Source organism: Planococcus citri, chromosome 5 (genome assembly GCF_950023065.1).
Source record: "Planococcus citri chromosome 5, ihPlaCitr1.1, whole genome shotgun sequence".
In the NCBI taxonomy this organism is placed as follows: domain Eukaryota; kingdom Metazoa; phylum Arthropoda; class Insecta; order Hemiptera; family Pseudococcidae; genus Planococcus; species Planococcus citri.
In genome coordinates this window covers 35275113-35294344 of record NC_088681.1, presented here as the reverse complement: position 1 = coordinate 35294344, position 19232 = coordinate 35275113, and the positions used below count along the sequence as shown (strand labels likewise).

The 19232-nt window shown below is 35.0% G+C and overlaps 1 protein-coding gene across 5 annotated transcripts in view; it reads left to right on the top strand.

Moving 5' to 3' along the window:
- The window catches only part of Ddr (discoidin domain-containing receptor 2), a 283685-nt gene that overhangs the window by 220033 nt on the left and 44420 nt on the right, over window positions 1-19232 (top strand). For all 5 annotated transcript variants that reach the window (XM_065365262.1, XM_065365264.1, XM_065365260.1 and 2 more), the window contains one exon: window positions 11101-11332. In XM_065365262.1, coding sequence (XP_065221334.1) covers window positions 11101-11332 — 232 coding nt within the window. The remainder of the gene's footprint in view (window positions 1-11100; window positions 11333-19232) is intronic.

Sequence of the window (19232 nt, the reverse complement as noted above, 5' to 3'; positions counted from 1 at the left end):
AGTTCACTGAAAACTTTGATACCCCCTAGCAGCCTTTGAAAAAATGCTAGAAGGCCGAGATTTGCGCCATTGGTCATCTCTTCGGAAGGTCTTTCCCCAGGAAATTTTTTTAAAAAAGTCGCCAACACCACCCCCTCTTTACTTCTTGATCGAATTGACGTGTAATGACCCAGTATAACCATGCAAGAAAGCTTAAATTTAAAAATGGTCAAATTTTCAGCTTGTAGAATCGATTTAAGCCAGTTTTAAGTCATTTTAGAACTTCCAGCGTACTTATTTATTTTCTATAGGAACTCTAACTAATCAAGCAATTTTTTTTGAAATTTTTCCGATACCAAGTTAAATTGAAAGAGCAAGCAAATGTCTCCAGCCCAAAATTTTAAGCGTTGGTGTAAATTTTTTGGTTAATTTTTGAAATTTTTCAGCTCAAAAATGTGAAAAAATCAAAATTTTATCGAATTGAGCTATAAAGCTAAAATTTGGAATGAATGCTATTTTCGATCTGCCAAATCGATTGCAAACTGTTTTGGACCCTTTTTGAGTAGTTTTGAAGCATCCAGCACGTAGTTGAAACTTGGAATTTCTACAACATTTCACCAAATGAAAATTAGAAAGTTGGAATTCATCTCTACATCTTGATTTCAACACACTGAGTCGACTGATAGGTGCCAAAGGTAATAAGGCAGATTTTATGGCGTTTTTTGGAAAACTGGAATTTCTAAAAAGTCGCTAGAGGCTCCAAAACGGATTAAAACCTCACGCAGTCGACTAGGAATGTCAAAAAAGAGTATAAACCTCCAATTTTCAGCTTTTCATGTCAAACGCTGAGGAAACAGTAAATTTTTGAAATTTTCAATTAGTATGAAACCCCTAGACAAAAATATGGCTTTGAACTGGAATTCGTCGATTTTATGAAAACGGAATGTAATCAGTCAAGTGGGTCAGCAACAAACCCTAATCGCGAGAATACGTGTTAAAGTTGGTATTGACAGCTTTCATGGCATCCTTAGGGAATTTGAAGGTATCAAAAAGTCGCTGGAGGCACCAAAATGACTTGAAACTAACATCAGTTAATTCAGCATTTTAAAATTGAGGTGTAGAGTGAATTTCAGTTTTCCAATTTTATTTATTAAAATTTTGTAGAAATTTCAAATTTCAAAAATCTGCTGTAGTTTTCAGTACCTATACTGCTGAAAACGGTTCGAAACAATTTTCAGTCGATTTGGTGGGTCGAAAATGGGACACATTCCGAATTTGAGCTTTCTGGGTCAATTTGGTAACTTTCCACAAATTTGATTTTCAAAAATTCACCAAAAATCAAAAAATCCACTTCAGCGCCTGAAATTTTGGCTGGTATTATATTTTTACGTGCTCTTTTGATCCAGCTTTGTTTGCTTCAAAATATTTGTGCAAGGTGAGGTACCTCCTTTGTTAGCCCTAAAAAATGGTTCTTTGTTGCACGAGTGACCCAAATTTTCATAATTTTCTTGAGGCCTTTTTCTGCTCAGACGGTCATGGGTCATGAAAAAAATCATACAATTAGTCATGATGAACAACTTGATCCCAATTGATGGATAGAATCAAAAAGTGAACTTGGAAAAAATAGTATCACTACCTCAGGAACACATTAAAGAAAAGGCGAGAGAGGGGTACCTACTACATGGCTTGATGGAAATGGTAGTTAGTACCAAAGCGAGGTAGATCTGTGTAGGTTAGGTACAGCAGAGTAGATTTGTGAAAAACATATACACAAAGACTAAACCATTAAGATTTGTTCGGTTAGCCGAATACAGAGAAAGGAAAAGGTTGCTTATTTTCTATCCTTTTTATACGTTTAAAATGAAGTCTGCAAGTAAGTATCGGTTCAACAAAAGCTCGTCGGTGAAAAGCTGGCAGAATGGTCAGGTTAAAATAAGCAATATCTTTTTTTTTACTCTGGTCTACACTTTCCCTCGTTTTGCACGGTTTTTATTGTTTTGCTGCAAGAAGAACCGAAGCAAAGGGCGCAACAGAGAGGTCTGAAATAGCCCGAGGAATCAATAAAAGGAGAGAAAATGGAAAGTGAGAGAGCGCCCAAGGTGAACTGAACAAGAAATAAAGGTAATGGCGAAAACGGACGCGAGACGAGCAGGAAGCTTTGGCGAAGCAAGGGTAGCAAAATGCTTTCACAAAGCTTTGTAATAATGCATGGCGTTAGGCGCTAGTCGAACTTGAATAAACTGCTCCCTCGAGCTTTCCACGTTCACAGCTTACGGGTACCGCTGACGGCGGCCAACAATTTAAAGTCCCCCCCTCCCTCCCTCGACCCGATACCAGCCATCGAAACGAGTTGCAGTGGTCGTTGCCTCCTGTTCTTAAGATCGAAACGTGATATGACAAACCAAATTACTTTTTAATTTTCTCCTTTTACGTGCAATTGTGGGTACCACACATCTCGGCGCGTTAAAAGTTTTGATATCTTTTTTCGATACTCCGGCATCGCAATTTGCTTTTCTTCTAATGCTTTTGCCTTTTTTTTAATGCTCTGTACTTATTTTATGGCTGCTCCTTTGAAACTTTTTATATGTTTTTTCGTTCGCTGTTTACCGAAAGTAATTCGGACAGGGCTTACCTGTTACGTGTAAATAAGTTTAAGTTGTGTTACAAAATTCGGATACCTTAATTTGAGAGAAAAAGTATCCGACTCTTTCACGTGTATTCAATTACGTTCAAATATTACGCGTGAAAAAAAGTTTGTTAGACACCCTGTATAACGCCTGTATTTCGAATTCAAATAATAGGTATGTTCTTACTTTCATTTGCACAATAATTATAAACCCTACTGCGAAACAATACAAAGATTTTTTCATTCCTTACATTGACTTTATTCATTTGTGTGACGTTCTAGAGCTCTCGCTTTGGCCTTAATCAAATACGCTGCCAGCAATTCGTTATATTACATAGTTTTAATTCAAAAAGAATAAAAAATTTCCCTCGCAAAGGTCCCGCATTCCATCCACTTGTGACCTTTAGCTAGGTAGGTACACAAACACGTGACGATTCCAGTAAACAATACTCGTTTAAAAATTCCTTTTTGCGAATTTATCCTCTGGTTATAACACGGTTCGTTTGTGAAATTTGAAATTCGTAAATTGCCCGAAGACTGCACTCGAACGTCACCATAGACTCTTGCCAGTTGCCACCACTTGGAGGCAGCAGAATTTGTTAGGTTAGGTATGGTAGTAGTACACTCGTACATGCGGCAACAAACGGAATAAAAAATTATCAGCAAGTTTTAGACTGAACGAAGACATTAAAATGGACAGGTCTGAAATTGAGATTACTTTTAAAGAGAGCGAGATTAACTTCGACGCTGTGAGGCGCGTTATTATAGCGTAATCGTGGAACTATACCGAGCAAAGGAAGTAGTAAACAAGCCGTGAATAATTAATCATGCTTAATTAGCAAGATGTAACTTTGGAGAGTGAATTGTGCGAAACAGAATCTTCTATTATTACAGATGTAAGTATATATAGTGGGCGTTATGCGACGGTGTTTGTTTTTTTCCCTCTCACGCTACGTACATCGTCGCTCCTCTTCTGTCTCGTGTCATTCGCACAAAAAGCTCTTTCGCGTTAATTGTCGTAAACGCAACAGGAATAAAGAACGTTTTTATATTCGCATCAAGTTGGCGACCTTATCCTTTACTAACCATTTTCGTGATTTGAATTGTCGAATCGAAATTAACGTCGTTTGTTTACCGATATAAGGCAGGGTTTTTTTTATTCGAGTATACTCGTACTTGTTTAATGTTTACCAATGACGAATAACGATAAATTGTTCGGACGAGTTTGCATATTTGAAAAAGTATACGCAGACAAAAAGAACGCTTCCGAATATTTAATCATTGTCGATAAACATTCGGACAACTTTTTCTGGGGTTTTAAATTATCCAATTGTCTATTCAAAGCAGCTTTGGTGTATTTTTTCCATCCTCTAGAAAGAGGTGCTGAATGTGATAGGAGGGGTTATCCAAATAATTTGTATACCAAAGTGAATCTATTTGGGTTTAAGGTTTTTTGCCGGAAAGAGGGAGGGGGCGGAGTGTAGCAAGTTTCGGTGTCGTGAGAAAACAATTGTTATGAACAATTCTCAAAATGGAAAATTTGCGAAATCAATTTTCCTAAAAAGTTGAATAAAAGTTGTCGAAATATACTGGCTGTCAAATAAATGAATGACAAGTCGAGATATCTCAGTACCATATAAATAGAAAGGTACCCACCGCCAAGAAAAAACTTCGGGTGAGAGTGTTGCTAATTATTTGTTTATTTGAGGGAACAAGAATAAAAGAAAAATGAAAAAAAATCATTGTAAGTTAATTATTTCCAAAAATGATTTTATGGTATCTTGAAGGACGAGGGGGAGGAATAAGGTGAATTGCCAATTACCATCAGGTTTTTACACGATTTTCACTTCTTTTGCCTGCATTTTCCATCTACTTACTGAATATTTTCAATTTCCAAAATATTGTTTTTTTGCCCAATTGCCGCCACCCAGAAATTTAAATTTTTCAATTACCAACCCCTTCCCTTCCCCATTTCTGCCACACTATAAATCCTGAATTGAATTGACATTGATCATTACCTATTTTAAACATTTGGAAATTTAAAAGTCGTTTTCAAGTGGGTAGGTACCTAACTATGGTATGTACTTTGTCTTGAGCGAACTGTTGAAAAAAATTAGACTGGCTTAAAAATAATGGTCCTACAAAAGTGATAAAATTAGAAATGCACTACGTGATTATCAAATGTATATAACATATTTACACGAATGGCAGGTCATGCTCGATTTTATTCAACTTCTTGAAAACATATTTGATCTCAAAGTTACAGGTACCTAATTACAATCAAAAAATATGTATACTTACCAATAATGATGTGATTTTCGATTATTCTTAACACTTTCCCTGATTCGAGAACTGATCTACATATTACAGCAATTAATTAGATCAATGACCATCAGTCCAGATTGTTCTTGTAAAATTGACAATCGAGGACGCGGTAAAGGATTCATCAGAATATCAGCCAATTGCTGTTCGGAGCTCACATGATTAACGCTGATCATGTTTCCTCGAATTCTGTCTTGAGTAAAGAAGTACTTCCTCTGGATATGTTTTGTTCTGCTATGAAATTCTACATTCTTGGCGATTTTAATAGTGTTTTTGTTATCCACTAATAGAACTCGAACTTCGGTTAAATCGATTAACTCTCGAAACAATCTCAATATCCAGATGACTTCTTTCAATGCTTTGTTAGCAGTGATGAGTAAGGGTAAGGTGCCCTAATACCGACCACTACTCTAATTCCGGCCACCTGCCGATTTTATTCAAATGATGTTGGAATTTTTCCGAAAAAAATGTATGTATTTCTATTCCTTTTTTACAGACAAAACGAATGACATAAAAATCGCAATCCTAAAGCTAAAATTTAATTAGATAGAGCAGAAAGTTGTTTTTGAAGGGTCAAAAACTTTTTGGCGCCTCTCACATTGTGTTTTATGACTTTGGTGATTTATGTGAAATATCTTTTGAGAATAAAAAAAGACGAATTCAATAATAAATAAGAAGTTTTCAAATTTGACGAAGTTAAGTTGAAAAATTTCTCAAAAAAAATTTCTTTTGAAAAGTGCTCCAATGTCGACCACCCCATTTTTCTCCTAAATTACAAACAAATTGCATTACCTACGCCTACCTATGAGGGTGGATCTGAAAAATTTACGCAGTCTTTGATTTTGCTAAAAATTGAAATATTATGTTGAAGATTTGCAGTTGAATTGGACCCAAAAAAATTTCAGTTTTTACCTGCCCCTGCTGTGGAACGGTGGCCTCTCGAAGTAGGATCATTTTGGGGAAAAACACTTGGAATGCTCTCGAAAAAATCAGTATGTCTATAGCTATTGCTTGAATGAATGATAAAGTCATGAAAATTATTTTAATTACTCGCAAATGAATCGATTTTGTACTTCTTTTTACAAATTTATTTTTCAATTTTGCGAGTGGTCGGAATTAGGACCCAAAAATTTGAAATTCCAATTTTGAGTTGTTGAAGAAAAACGTTCGTAGAAACTTTCACAATTTATTTATGTCGATGAGCTTTTGGTATGTGGTAGGGAAGGATCAAGGTGTATTTCAAGCCATTTCCAGAATTTCTATCTCAAAACGTGTTCGTTTGGTAGCCAAAAGAAAAAATGTGGTCGACATTGGAGCACCTTACCCTTATGGTTCTCCACTTATGCAAAGTTGAAATTTTCAACCAACATTGAAAACATTTTTTTTGAATTTTTTCTGTTCTCATTTTTTATAGTTCAAACATCTGTAGCTTTTCAACTAATCAAGATAGGGAAATGCGAGTTGCGTCATTAAAGATATTTGATTTTTTTCCTTTGAAGCACACCAATAAAAATTATATGTAAAGAGAAAACCTTTTTGAGTATTTTCAAAAAAATTGTAAAAAATTATCAATTTTTGAGCGCATTTTTCGGATATTTTGTTTTGCATTGGCCTCCCTGATCAGCTCCGACAATGGTTGTCCACATGGAAAAATTCTAGACAAAATTTTCTGTTAATTGGTACAAAGTGCAAGTCTCTACCTATCATGGTTCTCGATTTATGCAAGGTTGTTTCCAACCAGCATCGAAAAAAACATTTTTAAAGCGAGTGTAACTTTGCCCTTTTCAATCCAAAAGCTATTGTAAACGTACATAGTTGTGCTCAGCATGAGTTGCCTGCTTAGCTGGTGGTAGGAGGTAGGTCACCTATGAAACACTCTGTATAGTCAAAACTTCGTGGATAAAGAAAAATGTTTTTAAATAATTTAAGTATAAATTTGAATTTTCTCAAAAAAAAAATTTCAGCGTGTTTTAAAAATTTAATTTCTAAGATAATTTTTCCGTGTGTGTAGAAAATTAAATTGACGGAAATTGAAAACGGATGCCAAATACCTACCCATTGAATATTTTTTTTGCTGTAGGGAGGACGCGTACATTCTACGTAACCACTATTCACAATAGAAAGAAAAAATCACAACCAAGATAAAAAAAATTGGATTAAGATAATAAAAAACGAACGACTTGTAATTTGGTTTTGACGACTCACCACAGCATACCAACCCTTTACAGACAGGTTAAAATAAATACTAGTATATGGAGCAGATCAGATTCCAACCAGAGTGGCCTATAAAAACAATATATAACCCCCTGCATTCGTGATGGGTACGCTAATAAATATTATTTTTATTCGGGCACAATTCGAATTCTTTATGTTTAGAAATGAAATAACGATCTATAAAACGTATAGTACGAGTAGATAACCAATGATGCTACGATAAAACGTATCCACTTCATAAATACTGCGGTCACAATTTAGATTTTTTATGACTAAAAAAGTCATACAATCGACTTATACGAGGCTTCTGTGCGCCATTGCATAAGTACCTACCTGCGATTAAAAACTACCTATCAAAAATAAATTGAAATTAATAGTCCGACGTGTAGGGGTGTTTAATAGATGCTTGAAAACGTCATCGAGGATAATTCCTTTTAATTTTTGATTCACAAGCAGTGAATATATACCTACATAAATAAGATTTTTGTAAAAAGATTTGCTATTATATTGTAGATGCATTCGCCCGATTCGATATGTTAAAAGTCACACTTGATGGTAAGATTTTACCTCTCACTTTTTTCTCATCGCACGACGTATTTATCTAATTTCTCATTAAACTTTTCGACTAAGTAAGGTTTAAATTACACAACGATCGAGGTTCTGTTGACGACTTTTTAACAACCTCTCTGCTCAAGCTTAGTATAGTAGGCGAATTCGCGCACAGGTAAAAAGTAATTACATTGCGAAGAAAATTACCGGTAACACATTTTTTCCCTTTTGGGTACCCCTCCTTCACACCTAGCCTTTTTAATGGAAGTGCCACAATCGTAAAAGTAAAACCATTAGCGTAATTTCCGCGCCCATCGTGGTTAAAATGCTCTGGCCATGTCGTTAAAGCTGCCAGTTAATGCGTCGACATATTTTGAATCGTAATTGCTCGTCACAAGTTGACGCCACACGCGATGTTTACATCGTTGTTGTTGTTGTTGTTGTTGCCAATTCGCGTACACACACGTCATTCATACATAAAAAATATCAGCCTCTGGAGGAATAAGGTACCACTACCAACCTCTTTTTTATAATTCACCGAATCAATTAGGGTACCTACCACCTTTTTCGTATTATTATACGAACGATTTGGCGAAAAAAAAATCCACCAGGAAGTCTGCAAAGGAAAAGTTTGGCAAAGGGAAACGAGGGCAGGTTTTTTCGGTATTGTCCAAAGAGCAGTTTAGCATTGAAAGTTTTACGTAATTTCTATAGTACGTGAAAGCGGATTCCTTTTCAGTGGATTATTGTGTGGGACGGATTTGTGGTCTTGGGTCTTTGTTTTTGATTGAGGGTTATACTTTATCTCATCAGGATGCGAGTTCTCCTCGGTGACGGATTACGAAAGGGATAAGTATTTCATTGTTACGATTTCCTTTTCTGTTGCAGCAGACTATAAGTTCGATGGAAATGAAAATTCTCACAAAACGATGTGTTCGAGTATTACTCTGCAAATTTTGTTTGTTCGTCAAGAGGGTGTTTTTTTGGAAATATCACAGACTGGATACATTTATTCATTTTTAAAGATTATGATTGGCTATTTTTGCATCTAAATCCACCAACGAAACCGGCAGAAAAAATTTCGAAACTGACGAAGCTAAATCAAAAGGACACGTAGAAATACTCCTTCCATCAACATTTTTAGTGGAGAAGTTCATATTTCGATTTTCAGTAAATTTTTGAAAATCTTTGGGCCAAAAATGTGAAAAAATCTAAATTTTACCAAATTGATCTAGAAAGCTTAAATTGTGGTGCATACCTACCTTATACTTTAGACCCCTCCCTCCTAAAAAAATTGATTAGAAACGGCTTCGAACTGCACTTGAGCAGTTGTGAAGCTTCCTGTAGTTTTTTGTACGAGTAATTTGAAATTTCCACAAAATTTTACCTAATGAAGTTAAATAACTAAAATTTAGGTTTTTTCATCAATTTTATTTTTAAAAAAGTTATTTTACCTACTTATCTTTTAGGTGAGTCAAACTCATCTCGAAATCCAAACCAATACATAAGAATAAGTTCTCGGAAATAAATTCACATTCCTAATCAATGTCAAACACAGACTCATAAAACATATGTATTTTTCCACGGTCACAGGTCACTGCTACCATATTTCTTACGAGTATATACCCAGCTGAATAAACGTAATATTTTCATTTCGTGTCTCTCGAACGATTTTAGAAATACGAGGTCTTCCTTTTTTTGCAGTCATTGACATACCGGATTCAATAATTTACTTAATGTAATTTGGCAAGCAAAACTGACGTAGCACGTGGTGGCAAATTTTTCATTTAGAAAATTTATGAAATTTTTTCTTCGCCTTGAAACGACTCTGGTATTTTTAGACGATCTACCATTTTGAAAATGAGTTCAGAATAGTCCAATAACTTCGACGACGAAATTCGATTCGATAGTGTAGCATATTTTTTTATAGCTAAAACTAGAAAAATAAACGACGATTTCACATTATTTTTACGTGGTTTTTAGCGAAAAAATTCTCGTTTTGGGAAATACCACGTCGTCGCGTCGTGATACCAGATGAGGTAAAATCTCGCTTAAAAAAATTACGAGAGAAACAAAACAGAAGTTTGACTTAGCAACAGCACTACATCATATTTCAGTCAACAAAAATCAAAATTTAGTATACAGTTGGCTCAAAGCGAGAAATTTCTTACACCAGCATCAACAACGCTGCTTTTAAAAATATTTCATAATAGTTTTTTCCAGCAAAGAAAAAAGAGGGAAAAAGGATCATTCAGGTGTTGAAAAAAAAAACGAAAAACGTGAAATCTGTAAATCTGTTAGGAAAAAGTTGATGGCTAGAAAATAAAAGTATTTATGAGGGAAGTTTACTCGACAAAAGTTTATTTTTCAGGTGGGAATTTCCGGCTGCGATAAAAGGAATTCCTTGTTTGCTTTTTAGCAAGAATTATCTGCTAGATTTCTAAATATTCCGCGTTTATTTCCATAACGGATATTTTCGCCTGAACGATCGTTCTGCAGCTTGCAGTGTTTTCATCGGTATTAGATTTTTAGGGAAATCGTACTTATACTCGTATCCGCAAAAACCACATTTGTACTTACAAACGCGTTGTTAATCTTTTAATACGAATTTTTCGTCAAATATTCCGCAAACACTCCGGACGAGCTACGATGCAGGGAAACTTGCCACGTGTTTTATATAAAGCGCATCTTAAGCGTTTTGTGCACATTTGAAAACGAACCGAATAAATCTGAAAGAGCTCGTGCATTTTCTACGTAGTAGGTATACGAGTACGATAAAAACATGTACCTGGAAAAACCATTATAGAAAGCTTCTCAAAAAAAAGAGCAAAAAAATTCTCGCGCAACAGTCTAGTGCGAGGTGGTTATTCGCATTAAACCTGAACATGATAAAATTGAATAACTGGCTGTATAAATAAAGCTGAAAAACTTTTCACTTGCCAAAGTTAAATTGATTCGAGCGAACATAAAGAAAGAAGACTGTGTTTTTAAAAAGAAGAGAGCCTTTTTTTTCGCTTCTTCATCGATGTCAAACTCCTTAGGGGTTAACGTAGTTGTCGATTTTTCTTTCACCATTACGATTAACTTGGTTTTCTTCTCGCAAACGATAGTGTACTGGGTTGGTCTTACTAGACGACAATTTTTACTTTCCATTTACTCGCTTTAACGGCAAACTTTGGCCTGGCAGCGTCATAAAAACCATCCGTCGTCATACGCCTTCTCCAAAAGCACTACTTTCTCAGTTTCAAGAAACCACGATGTATTACTTCTATGATTGGAATTGATTGGGCGTAATCCTAACTCGTTTGCGAGTTAGGTAATGCAAGCTATATAGAGTATAGGGTTCATGTTGGCACGTTTTTGGGAAAACGACAAATTAAAAGTGAACGTTGTTAATCGTATTTTTACAGAATACGAACCGAGAGTCATGGCGGAGCGTGGTGTCCGAAACAGGAGGCTACCCAAGAACCTAAAGAATGGCTGGAGATAAATTTACAACAAGTACATGTCATTTCATCGGTCGAGACTCAAGGAAGATTCGGTAATGGCCAGGGACAAGAGTACGCCGAAGCTTATCAACTGGAGTACTGGCGGCCTAAGCTGGGGAAATGGAAGAAATACCGTAATTATAAAGGGGAAGAGGTAAGAAATGTTATTCATGATTTATGTACCTACCTACTCGTATTCAAGTGAATGGAGCACCTTAACTTCTTGGAAAAATAAAATTGTGCTCGATTCACTCAGAAGGTTGTGAAATATGATGCAAATTTGAGCAGAGCTGTCAGTTCAGCTGGAAAAACCTAGAAACAGGAAAATGATATTAATTTACTCCTTACGTGGGGTTGAGTCTGACCAGATCTAATCATATTGGAGTTTTTGGCTGGATTTGATCTGTTCAGATCTGATGAGATTCAATGAGAGAGAATTTAATTGAATCAGAGTAGATCTGAATAGATTTGATTGGGCCTGATTGATTTGACCAGATCAGAACAAACCTGATCAGATCCAGACGTTTTCGGATGCAATTTCATCTGACCAAATCAAAGTTTTGATCGGATTAGATCTGTTAAGACGTGATCAGATCCAATACGTATCAAATACCTGATTGGATCTGACCTAATCTGAATGGACAGATCGGATCTTGATCAGAGTACATCAGATCTGACTTGGATTCGATTAGATATGACCAGACTTGATCAGATCCAATTATTTTACCCTGGTAAATGAATCTACTCTTATCAATTTTTTGTACTTTATTATGATTTTTTCCAAAAATTGAACCAGAAATTTTAGGTACATTGAAAAAAGATTGCAGACAGCATTTTTTTTTAATTGAAAAAATGTATGTAGAAATGGTAAAAAATCAAAATAGTTAGCTATAGAAAATAAAAATATAAAAATTGAAATTATCGAGTTGTGTTTGAAATATAACCAATTACTATAGTAGGTACCCACACCAGTTTTCATGAAGTATCCTGAAAAAATGACCCAAATTAATGGGTACCTACGTAGTTAGATAATAGTGACATTAGTACCTTCTTATTATTGTTTACAAAAGTAATCATTTTTTTCTCTATCTCAGGGTTTCTCAAAATGACTGTATCAAGTGATTTGAGACATTTGAGAACTTCAAAACGAAGTTCTCAGAAATTGTCTAACTAGGGACCCTTTTGAACTGACAATGTACGATTTGAACAACCGCAAGGTAGATCGAATGAGTGTATCCTAAAATTTTTATAACCAACGTTTCAGGTGCCTAAAATCATTTTTAAAAGTTTCAAGAATTTCAAAAATTTTCAAAAAGAATGAGTTTTTTTGACTGAAAAAGTTGAAATGTGTGTACGAACAGTTTGGAGCATAAAAATTTAGTGGTGCTTTTTCGTACTTGGATATCAATTCCTACTCGAATGATATTGTAATACCTACCTACCTATTTAGCTTATTTATTTTTATACCTTCTTGGAAAATCTGATCTTTGTAATTGAATTTTTGCGTTTCCGAGTGAATTACTATTTTAGTCAAATCTCATTACACTTCGTGATAAATTATCAACTTCATGGAGAGTCATTTAAGTTCATTCATTTACTGGACTTTCCTTTTTTTAAATTTAATATTTTCACAGAACAGTAAGTACGTCAATTTACGATAAAAAATACGTTTGAAAATGAGCTCCATTACGACCCTAGGATATTTTCATACCTTGACTAAAAAAAAAAAGACAGAACAGAAGGAAAGAAAGAAAGAAATGCTCGTCAAGTAATAAAAATCAACTTCGAACACCTTTCACTCGGTGAAAAATATTTAACTGCATTTGCTGGCATAAAAACCGAGTACGACAACTTAATAAATATGTAAATTTTAAGATCATTTAGTGTAATCCGATAAAATGTTTAATAACCCAAGAAAAACGCTTACCATGCGATATTTTATACAAAGTCGCTCCCTAAACGTTTCAACTTTTTCAACAACAACAGACACGAAAGGAAAGGCGAAAGGAAAGGAAAACTTCAGCAACGATAAATAATAATCTCGAGTACTTTGGCTAAGGTACTTCCTAACGTTCAATTTTTTACCTTCTAATCTTTTTCCTCTCGTCTGTTTTATTTTTTTCTGTCGCTCGAATGTTGTATATTTAACTGCGGTCTGCGGTACCTAATCCTCAAATGGCGGATTCACCTATTATTGTGCGACAATTCAAAAAGAAACCAAATTAACGTCGGATTTGTGTAAAGTTTTCCTGTATTTTACTCAAACTGCTTTAGATACTCTGTGGCGAAAAATTTCAAATCGATTGAAAGTGCAGAGAAGAAAGCGAATGGTGAAACAATTGGAAAAATCAAACTCGTAAATCCACACGACGATGGTTGCTTTTCTTTTATAAGATGCGCAAGTTTTAAGAAGATAAACAATCAAAGGATTAAGAATTTTCTCAAGCGAAATGGAATCGAATTGTAACTTTTAATATTTAATGTCGAATCGAAAGAAAAACGTTGAAACCACTTGCCAATTTAAACTTTCGCTACGACCGAAGAACGAACTTGAAGTTTGGCAAACTAAATTAGCACCAGTGGTAATAAAAAACAAATAACTGGGAGTGTCTCACCTTTAATCTTACATTTAATTTAATTATCAGCGCTCTCTCGCTAGGTATACTTACTGGCGAAACCTTTCTCGCCAATTTGTCACCTTTCGACGTATACTAATTTCATCGAGCGAAATACGCGCTTATCCGATAGCCATATCTACCATCTCATTACCAATAATAAATGAAGTGGTTACTGACCGGAAACCATTTCTTGTGGCAAAACAAAAACAACGCCAAGATTAATGATGAGCTTTTCTGCGCTGCGCTTAACATAGATACTGACATGACTCCTCCACGCACCCTTTCGCGATCCACCCTGTATACTCCAACTCGTATTACATAATACTTCGCGTGAAAAACATAAATGTATTTTGTACAAGCGTTCATTTTCACGTCATATACTCGGGTCGTTTTTCAACCCGAATAATATATGGTCTGTATTGAAATGGGGCGCGAAAAAAGATCAGATGAGTAAGTAGAGTATACCTACGTGTAGTGGTAGATGTGAAATGAAACTCAGCACAAAAAAAAAGAATCTCTAATGAAAAACTTGAACACTATAGCTATAGATTCGTCTTCTTCACAACAACTATTATCCCGAAAAAGAGCTTTTCACCTAATTAGTTTCAAGATGATTTTCCACTTACTTATGTTACACCTGGTTTCAATTTCGGTCATAAAAATGTTCTCAGTTTTTAAAATCAAGTTTTCTATATAGGTAAATATACATCGATTAAGTTCAAATTTTTTTGTGTTATTTTCTCATGGAGTGGCATAAAACTGAGGAGTGTCTCGCGAAAAAATCGAAATTTTTTTTCCACCAAGTATAAATAAGGGCCACCTTAGTATAGGTACTACGAAATTTGCCTTACATTATTTAATTCAGTATTTCTACTTTGAAATTCGTACAATTCATTCGTAAATGAAAATAGACAAAGTATCTGCTCGATTTTGGAGTTCGATTCTGAATTTTAAAACTGAATCCATTTTTCAAGGAAGATGATTAAAACACAATTCTTTCCTATCAACTTTGTAAACAATTTTAGGGGCGATTCATTCGAAAAATCAAATCAAAAACCAACTAAAAATGCAAAAATTTGCGAATTGGTTGGAAAAATTTTCAAGGGAGAGAACTGAATAGATGCAGACTAATCAAAACAAATCAAAAAGCATCCCAAACTACACCATCAGGCAAAATTTCAAATTTTGAAGTGATTTATCAACTTTTGGTAAATGACTATTTCTTATTGAAAAACATCATCAAAGTTTGATCAGATGGAAGTAGAGAGATAAAATTTGGTCTTTACTCAATTTTCAATCCATCAAATAGCACAGCCTGCATATCACTTTTGTCAACTTGAAAATGATAAATTGCAGGTGATTTGTCGGTCAAGTAGAAGTATTACTGTTAATTTTTGGTAAATTACTGGTAAATTACTGGTAAACTACTGGTAATTACTGGGTAAATTACTGGTAAATTTTTGGTAAGTTACTGGTAATTTTCTGGTAAATTACTGGTACTTTCCTGGTAAATTCCTGGTAAATTCCTGGTGAATTCCTATTTCCTGGTAATTTTTTGGTGAATTTTTGGTAATTTTCTGGTAAATTCCTGGTAATTTTTTGGCAAATTCCTGGTAATTTTCTGGCAAATTCCTGGTAATTTTCTGACAAATTCCTGGTAAATTCCTGGTAATTTTCTGGCAAATTCCTGGAAAATTCCAGGTAAATTCCTGGTAATTTTCTGGCAAATTACTGGTAATTTTCTGGAAAATTACTGGTAATTTTCTGGTAAATTACTGGTAATTTTCTGGTAAATTACTGGTAATTTTCTGGTAAATTACTGGTAATTTTCTGGTAAATTACTGGTAATTTCCTGGTAAATAACTGGTAATTTCCTGGTAAATAACTAGTAATTTTTAATGAATAACTGGTGCAAATACTGGTAATTTTTGGTAAATTACGGGTGATTCTAGGTAAATTGTGGGTATGGTAAATTACAGGTAATTTTATGGTAAATTGTAAGTGAATAATTTTTGGTGAATTGTGAGTAATTCTTTGTAAATTACGGGTAATTTTCACTTTTCAGTAAATTTTTTGGTAAATTACTGGTTAGTTTTCAGTAAATCGATGGGTAATTTTTGGGAATTTTGTGTCAATATTTCAATAAATTACTTACTGGAAATTTTTGGTTACTTGAAATTTGAAAAATACATCTGACCACTTTCTTTTTTTTTTGCATTTTGAGTAACGTTGGAGGAGGCTTTTATATCGTCAAAATATTGATTTGTACCTATGTTAATCTTTCAAAAATTGATTTCTGACATTTAAAACTTGGTTATGTAGAGTTCCTTTCAGCGAACATTACATTGAATCTTTCTCTTCTGCATCTTTATCGATCCACAGCAAGCATGTAAAAATTTTGTAACACGATCCGCTTAGTGACAATACTAAAGGGACCAGTTTAATTTCACATCACTTCGTATTTTTTGATCTCGAAAGTACAAAATGTAGAATTACCGTACGTTTCGGATTTCCATCACTGTTAAACGAAAATATATAAGGGTAGCTTCGTCATATAAGGTAGTAAGTAGTACCTCTACTAGCTACACATTAAAGTTGATCGTCTTCACCTTCACATACGATAAGTTACACGTTGCAAAAACTTATCGCCGAAAGGGATGAAAACTTTCATACATCTCTGGAGAAAGGTTCGAATTGAAAAATTAACTTGTCAAGTTTATCGAGAAATTGTTTTTCCACTCCATCCTGACGCATATGATAACATTCAACGCGAGTTTAATTCTCTATTCAAAACTTCACCGCAGCCGTTTTCCCTTTTCTAATTCGAGAACTCAAAGAGTTTTACAGCCGCTGTTAAGGAAACGAAAACGCAGTTATATACAATGTAACAAAGAATTTAATTATATTATTCATTTTGTTGTTTGCCACCAGCAACTTCTTTATGTATTATCACAGATTAGGGAAAATGCAAACCTTAATTAATCTTTTAAGAAATTCAATTACGTTTATTTGCGCAAAAACAGCTCGAAAAATCGAGTTTTGATTCGTCGTGTGTACATTTCCAATAAAAACCGCAAATTTCAGTCGACGGGTTCTTCGAAACTCACTCCCAATTTCGGTGTAAAGAATAAATTGACCTGTAATCCTTCCGTCGATCTAAGCCTATCCTGCAGTTTGTTGTTTTTCTTCTTCGTCGTCGTCACCCTATCTTGGATTTATGGCTCGAATCAAACCTACTAGTCCATTGTAGTATATACGTGATATTAACTATTCCTTCTTCGACGGTCAATGCCCATTTGCCATTCGCTATCCAAGTTTGGGTAAAATAACATGTGTTTTTATCGTTACCACTTTTGATGCCCATTTATTCAAATTTTCCCAGTGGTAAGCTGATTTTACTCTATGCGGTCCGACACTTGTGCCAGTAACTGTAAAGGGAGGATTTTATAATCTTCTGTTCGGACTGTCTGATTTTCTTATACGGAAATCCCTGAGACCATTCTAGACCACAACCACGTGGGTCTTTAACAAAATCTCAAAAGTGGGGTGTCTAATTGCATTTTTGAGTACGGATTTTCTTGCTAGAATGGAGCTTTATAAATCTCGAATGTGAAAATTTAGTAATTTTTCACCCATAAGGCGACTAGTTCGAAGATATCTTCGAAGAATCGAACAAATCACGATGCATTTGGGCCTTCGATGTCTAAACCGATAAATAAATCTACCGAATTGAGAAAAGAAAGAGCGCACGTGATAATTGGCGATACATAAACTACGTCGGTCGTCCAGTTAATTGGCGTGCAGCCAAAGTACAAGAGAAACCTCGCATTACATGCTCGGTAAATGGAATATTATTACTCGTATAAATCAAACGAGTAGAAAAATTGTCAACCTAAACACTTGTTCGGTTAATCGAGTAAACAAGAGGATCCGCATTTAACGTAAACAATAAATTAAACCATTAGCTCGTGTACGTATTTTTCATTTCGAACACTGCTGGTTGTTCGGATTGGCGTTTCGCGAATCGCAACGAGTAATTTTTCGACTTTTTCGCGTACCTATTTTAATAAGAAGTTTGCCAATTTTCTTTCTCGGAGACGTTTTCGCGACTCTGGCGTACAACTCGCGATGAATTTTAATAAAAGTCTGACAAAACTATAAGGACTGATGCGATACGATGCCGCCGTTAATCATTCGGCAAAACGAGCGTCAGTGTATTTTTCATTTTGTTTTGTTCGCGTTTATAGTACTCGTACTAGGTAGGTAGGTTATAATTACACGGTATTTTTCTGCGGATGGAAAGTTCGCTTGGCTGAATCTGCCTCTTTAATTAGTTCCCAAGTATCGACCAAACAACTTAAGCTCGCCAATTAATTGAAATGTTTGCTCGGTGCTTTGAAACCGTTCATTTTCATTTACCGATATCGAAAAGCGCTATTAAGCTGGCCTCTTCGCGTAGAGAGAAGGGAAGTACCTAAGGAGGTGAAATAGGAAAGCAACGCGAGAAAGAAAGGAAAAAACTTTTTCTTTTTCGGTTCTTCAACTCGATGAACATCGATAGAACTGTATTAAACTTGGTTCGGCGACATTTTTTACCGGCAGCTTTTGGAAAAATTGTCTTTTTTGTTAGGAGCGCTTTTAAAGCACTTCCATTCGGTTCGCTGTTTAACTTTACAGTTAATTAATCGCTTTTCTCTTCCGTTCCGCTAATATTTTCCCTCTGTTTACATTGCTTTTAATTTAATGAAACGTTATCAAAGTGTTTTATACAGAAAGTTACTAATTAAAATTATTTACCGTCTTAGTACCTACGCAATTCTACCTAAATCGTTACCTACATTTATATACGTGAAATATCTTTACCAATGATTATACCATAGTACAAATTCTATTTCACCAATCTACGTCTCTCGTCTCGTTTTGTTTTCCACATCGAATCATCTGATGTAGCATTTCAACAAAACATCCAACGTAGTAGGTACCTAACTTTCTACACAGTAAAATGAGATCGTATCGCGACATGTTCTTTTTTCTTCACAGTTCACTTTGAATACCTACGTATGGAAGTGTTCCGCACAAGATGAAACGTAGCGCGCGAAAGGATTTTCGGTGTGTTTTAGAACGCGATTTTTCGCCCAATTGTCGCTATACTAATGAATAAATACGAATAAAAAAGAAGACAAGTTGTGTAAATTTTCAACAATACACACCGAGTGGATGCGAATCTTTGGAAAAAAGAGAACGTTTCGCTGTATAACGACCATATTGCGATACTTGAATATAGCCCCTTCGTATTTCCGTATATGCAACGTATATACCATAACGTTAAACCTTTTGCATACTCAGTTTGCCGTAAAAAGCAACGGAGGTCGTTAATGAGGTCTAGTGTAGTGTATGCTATACGCAGGCTATCTTATTTTACTTGCTCGTGAAATG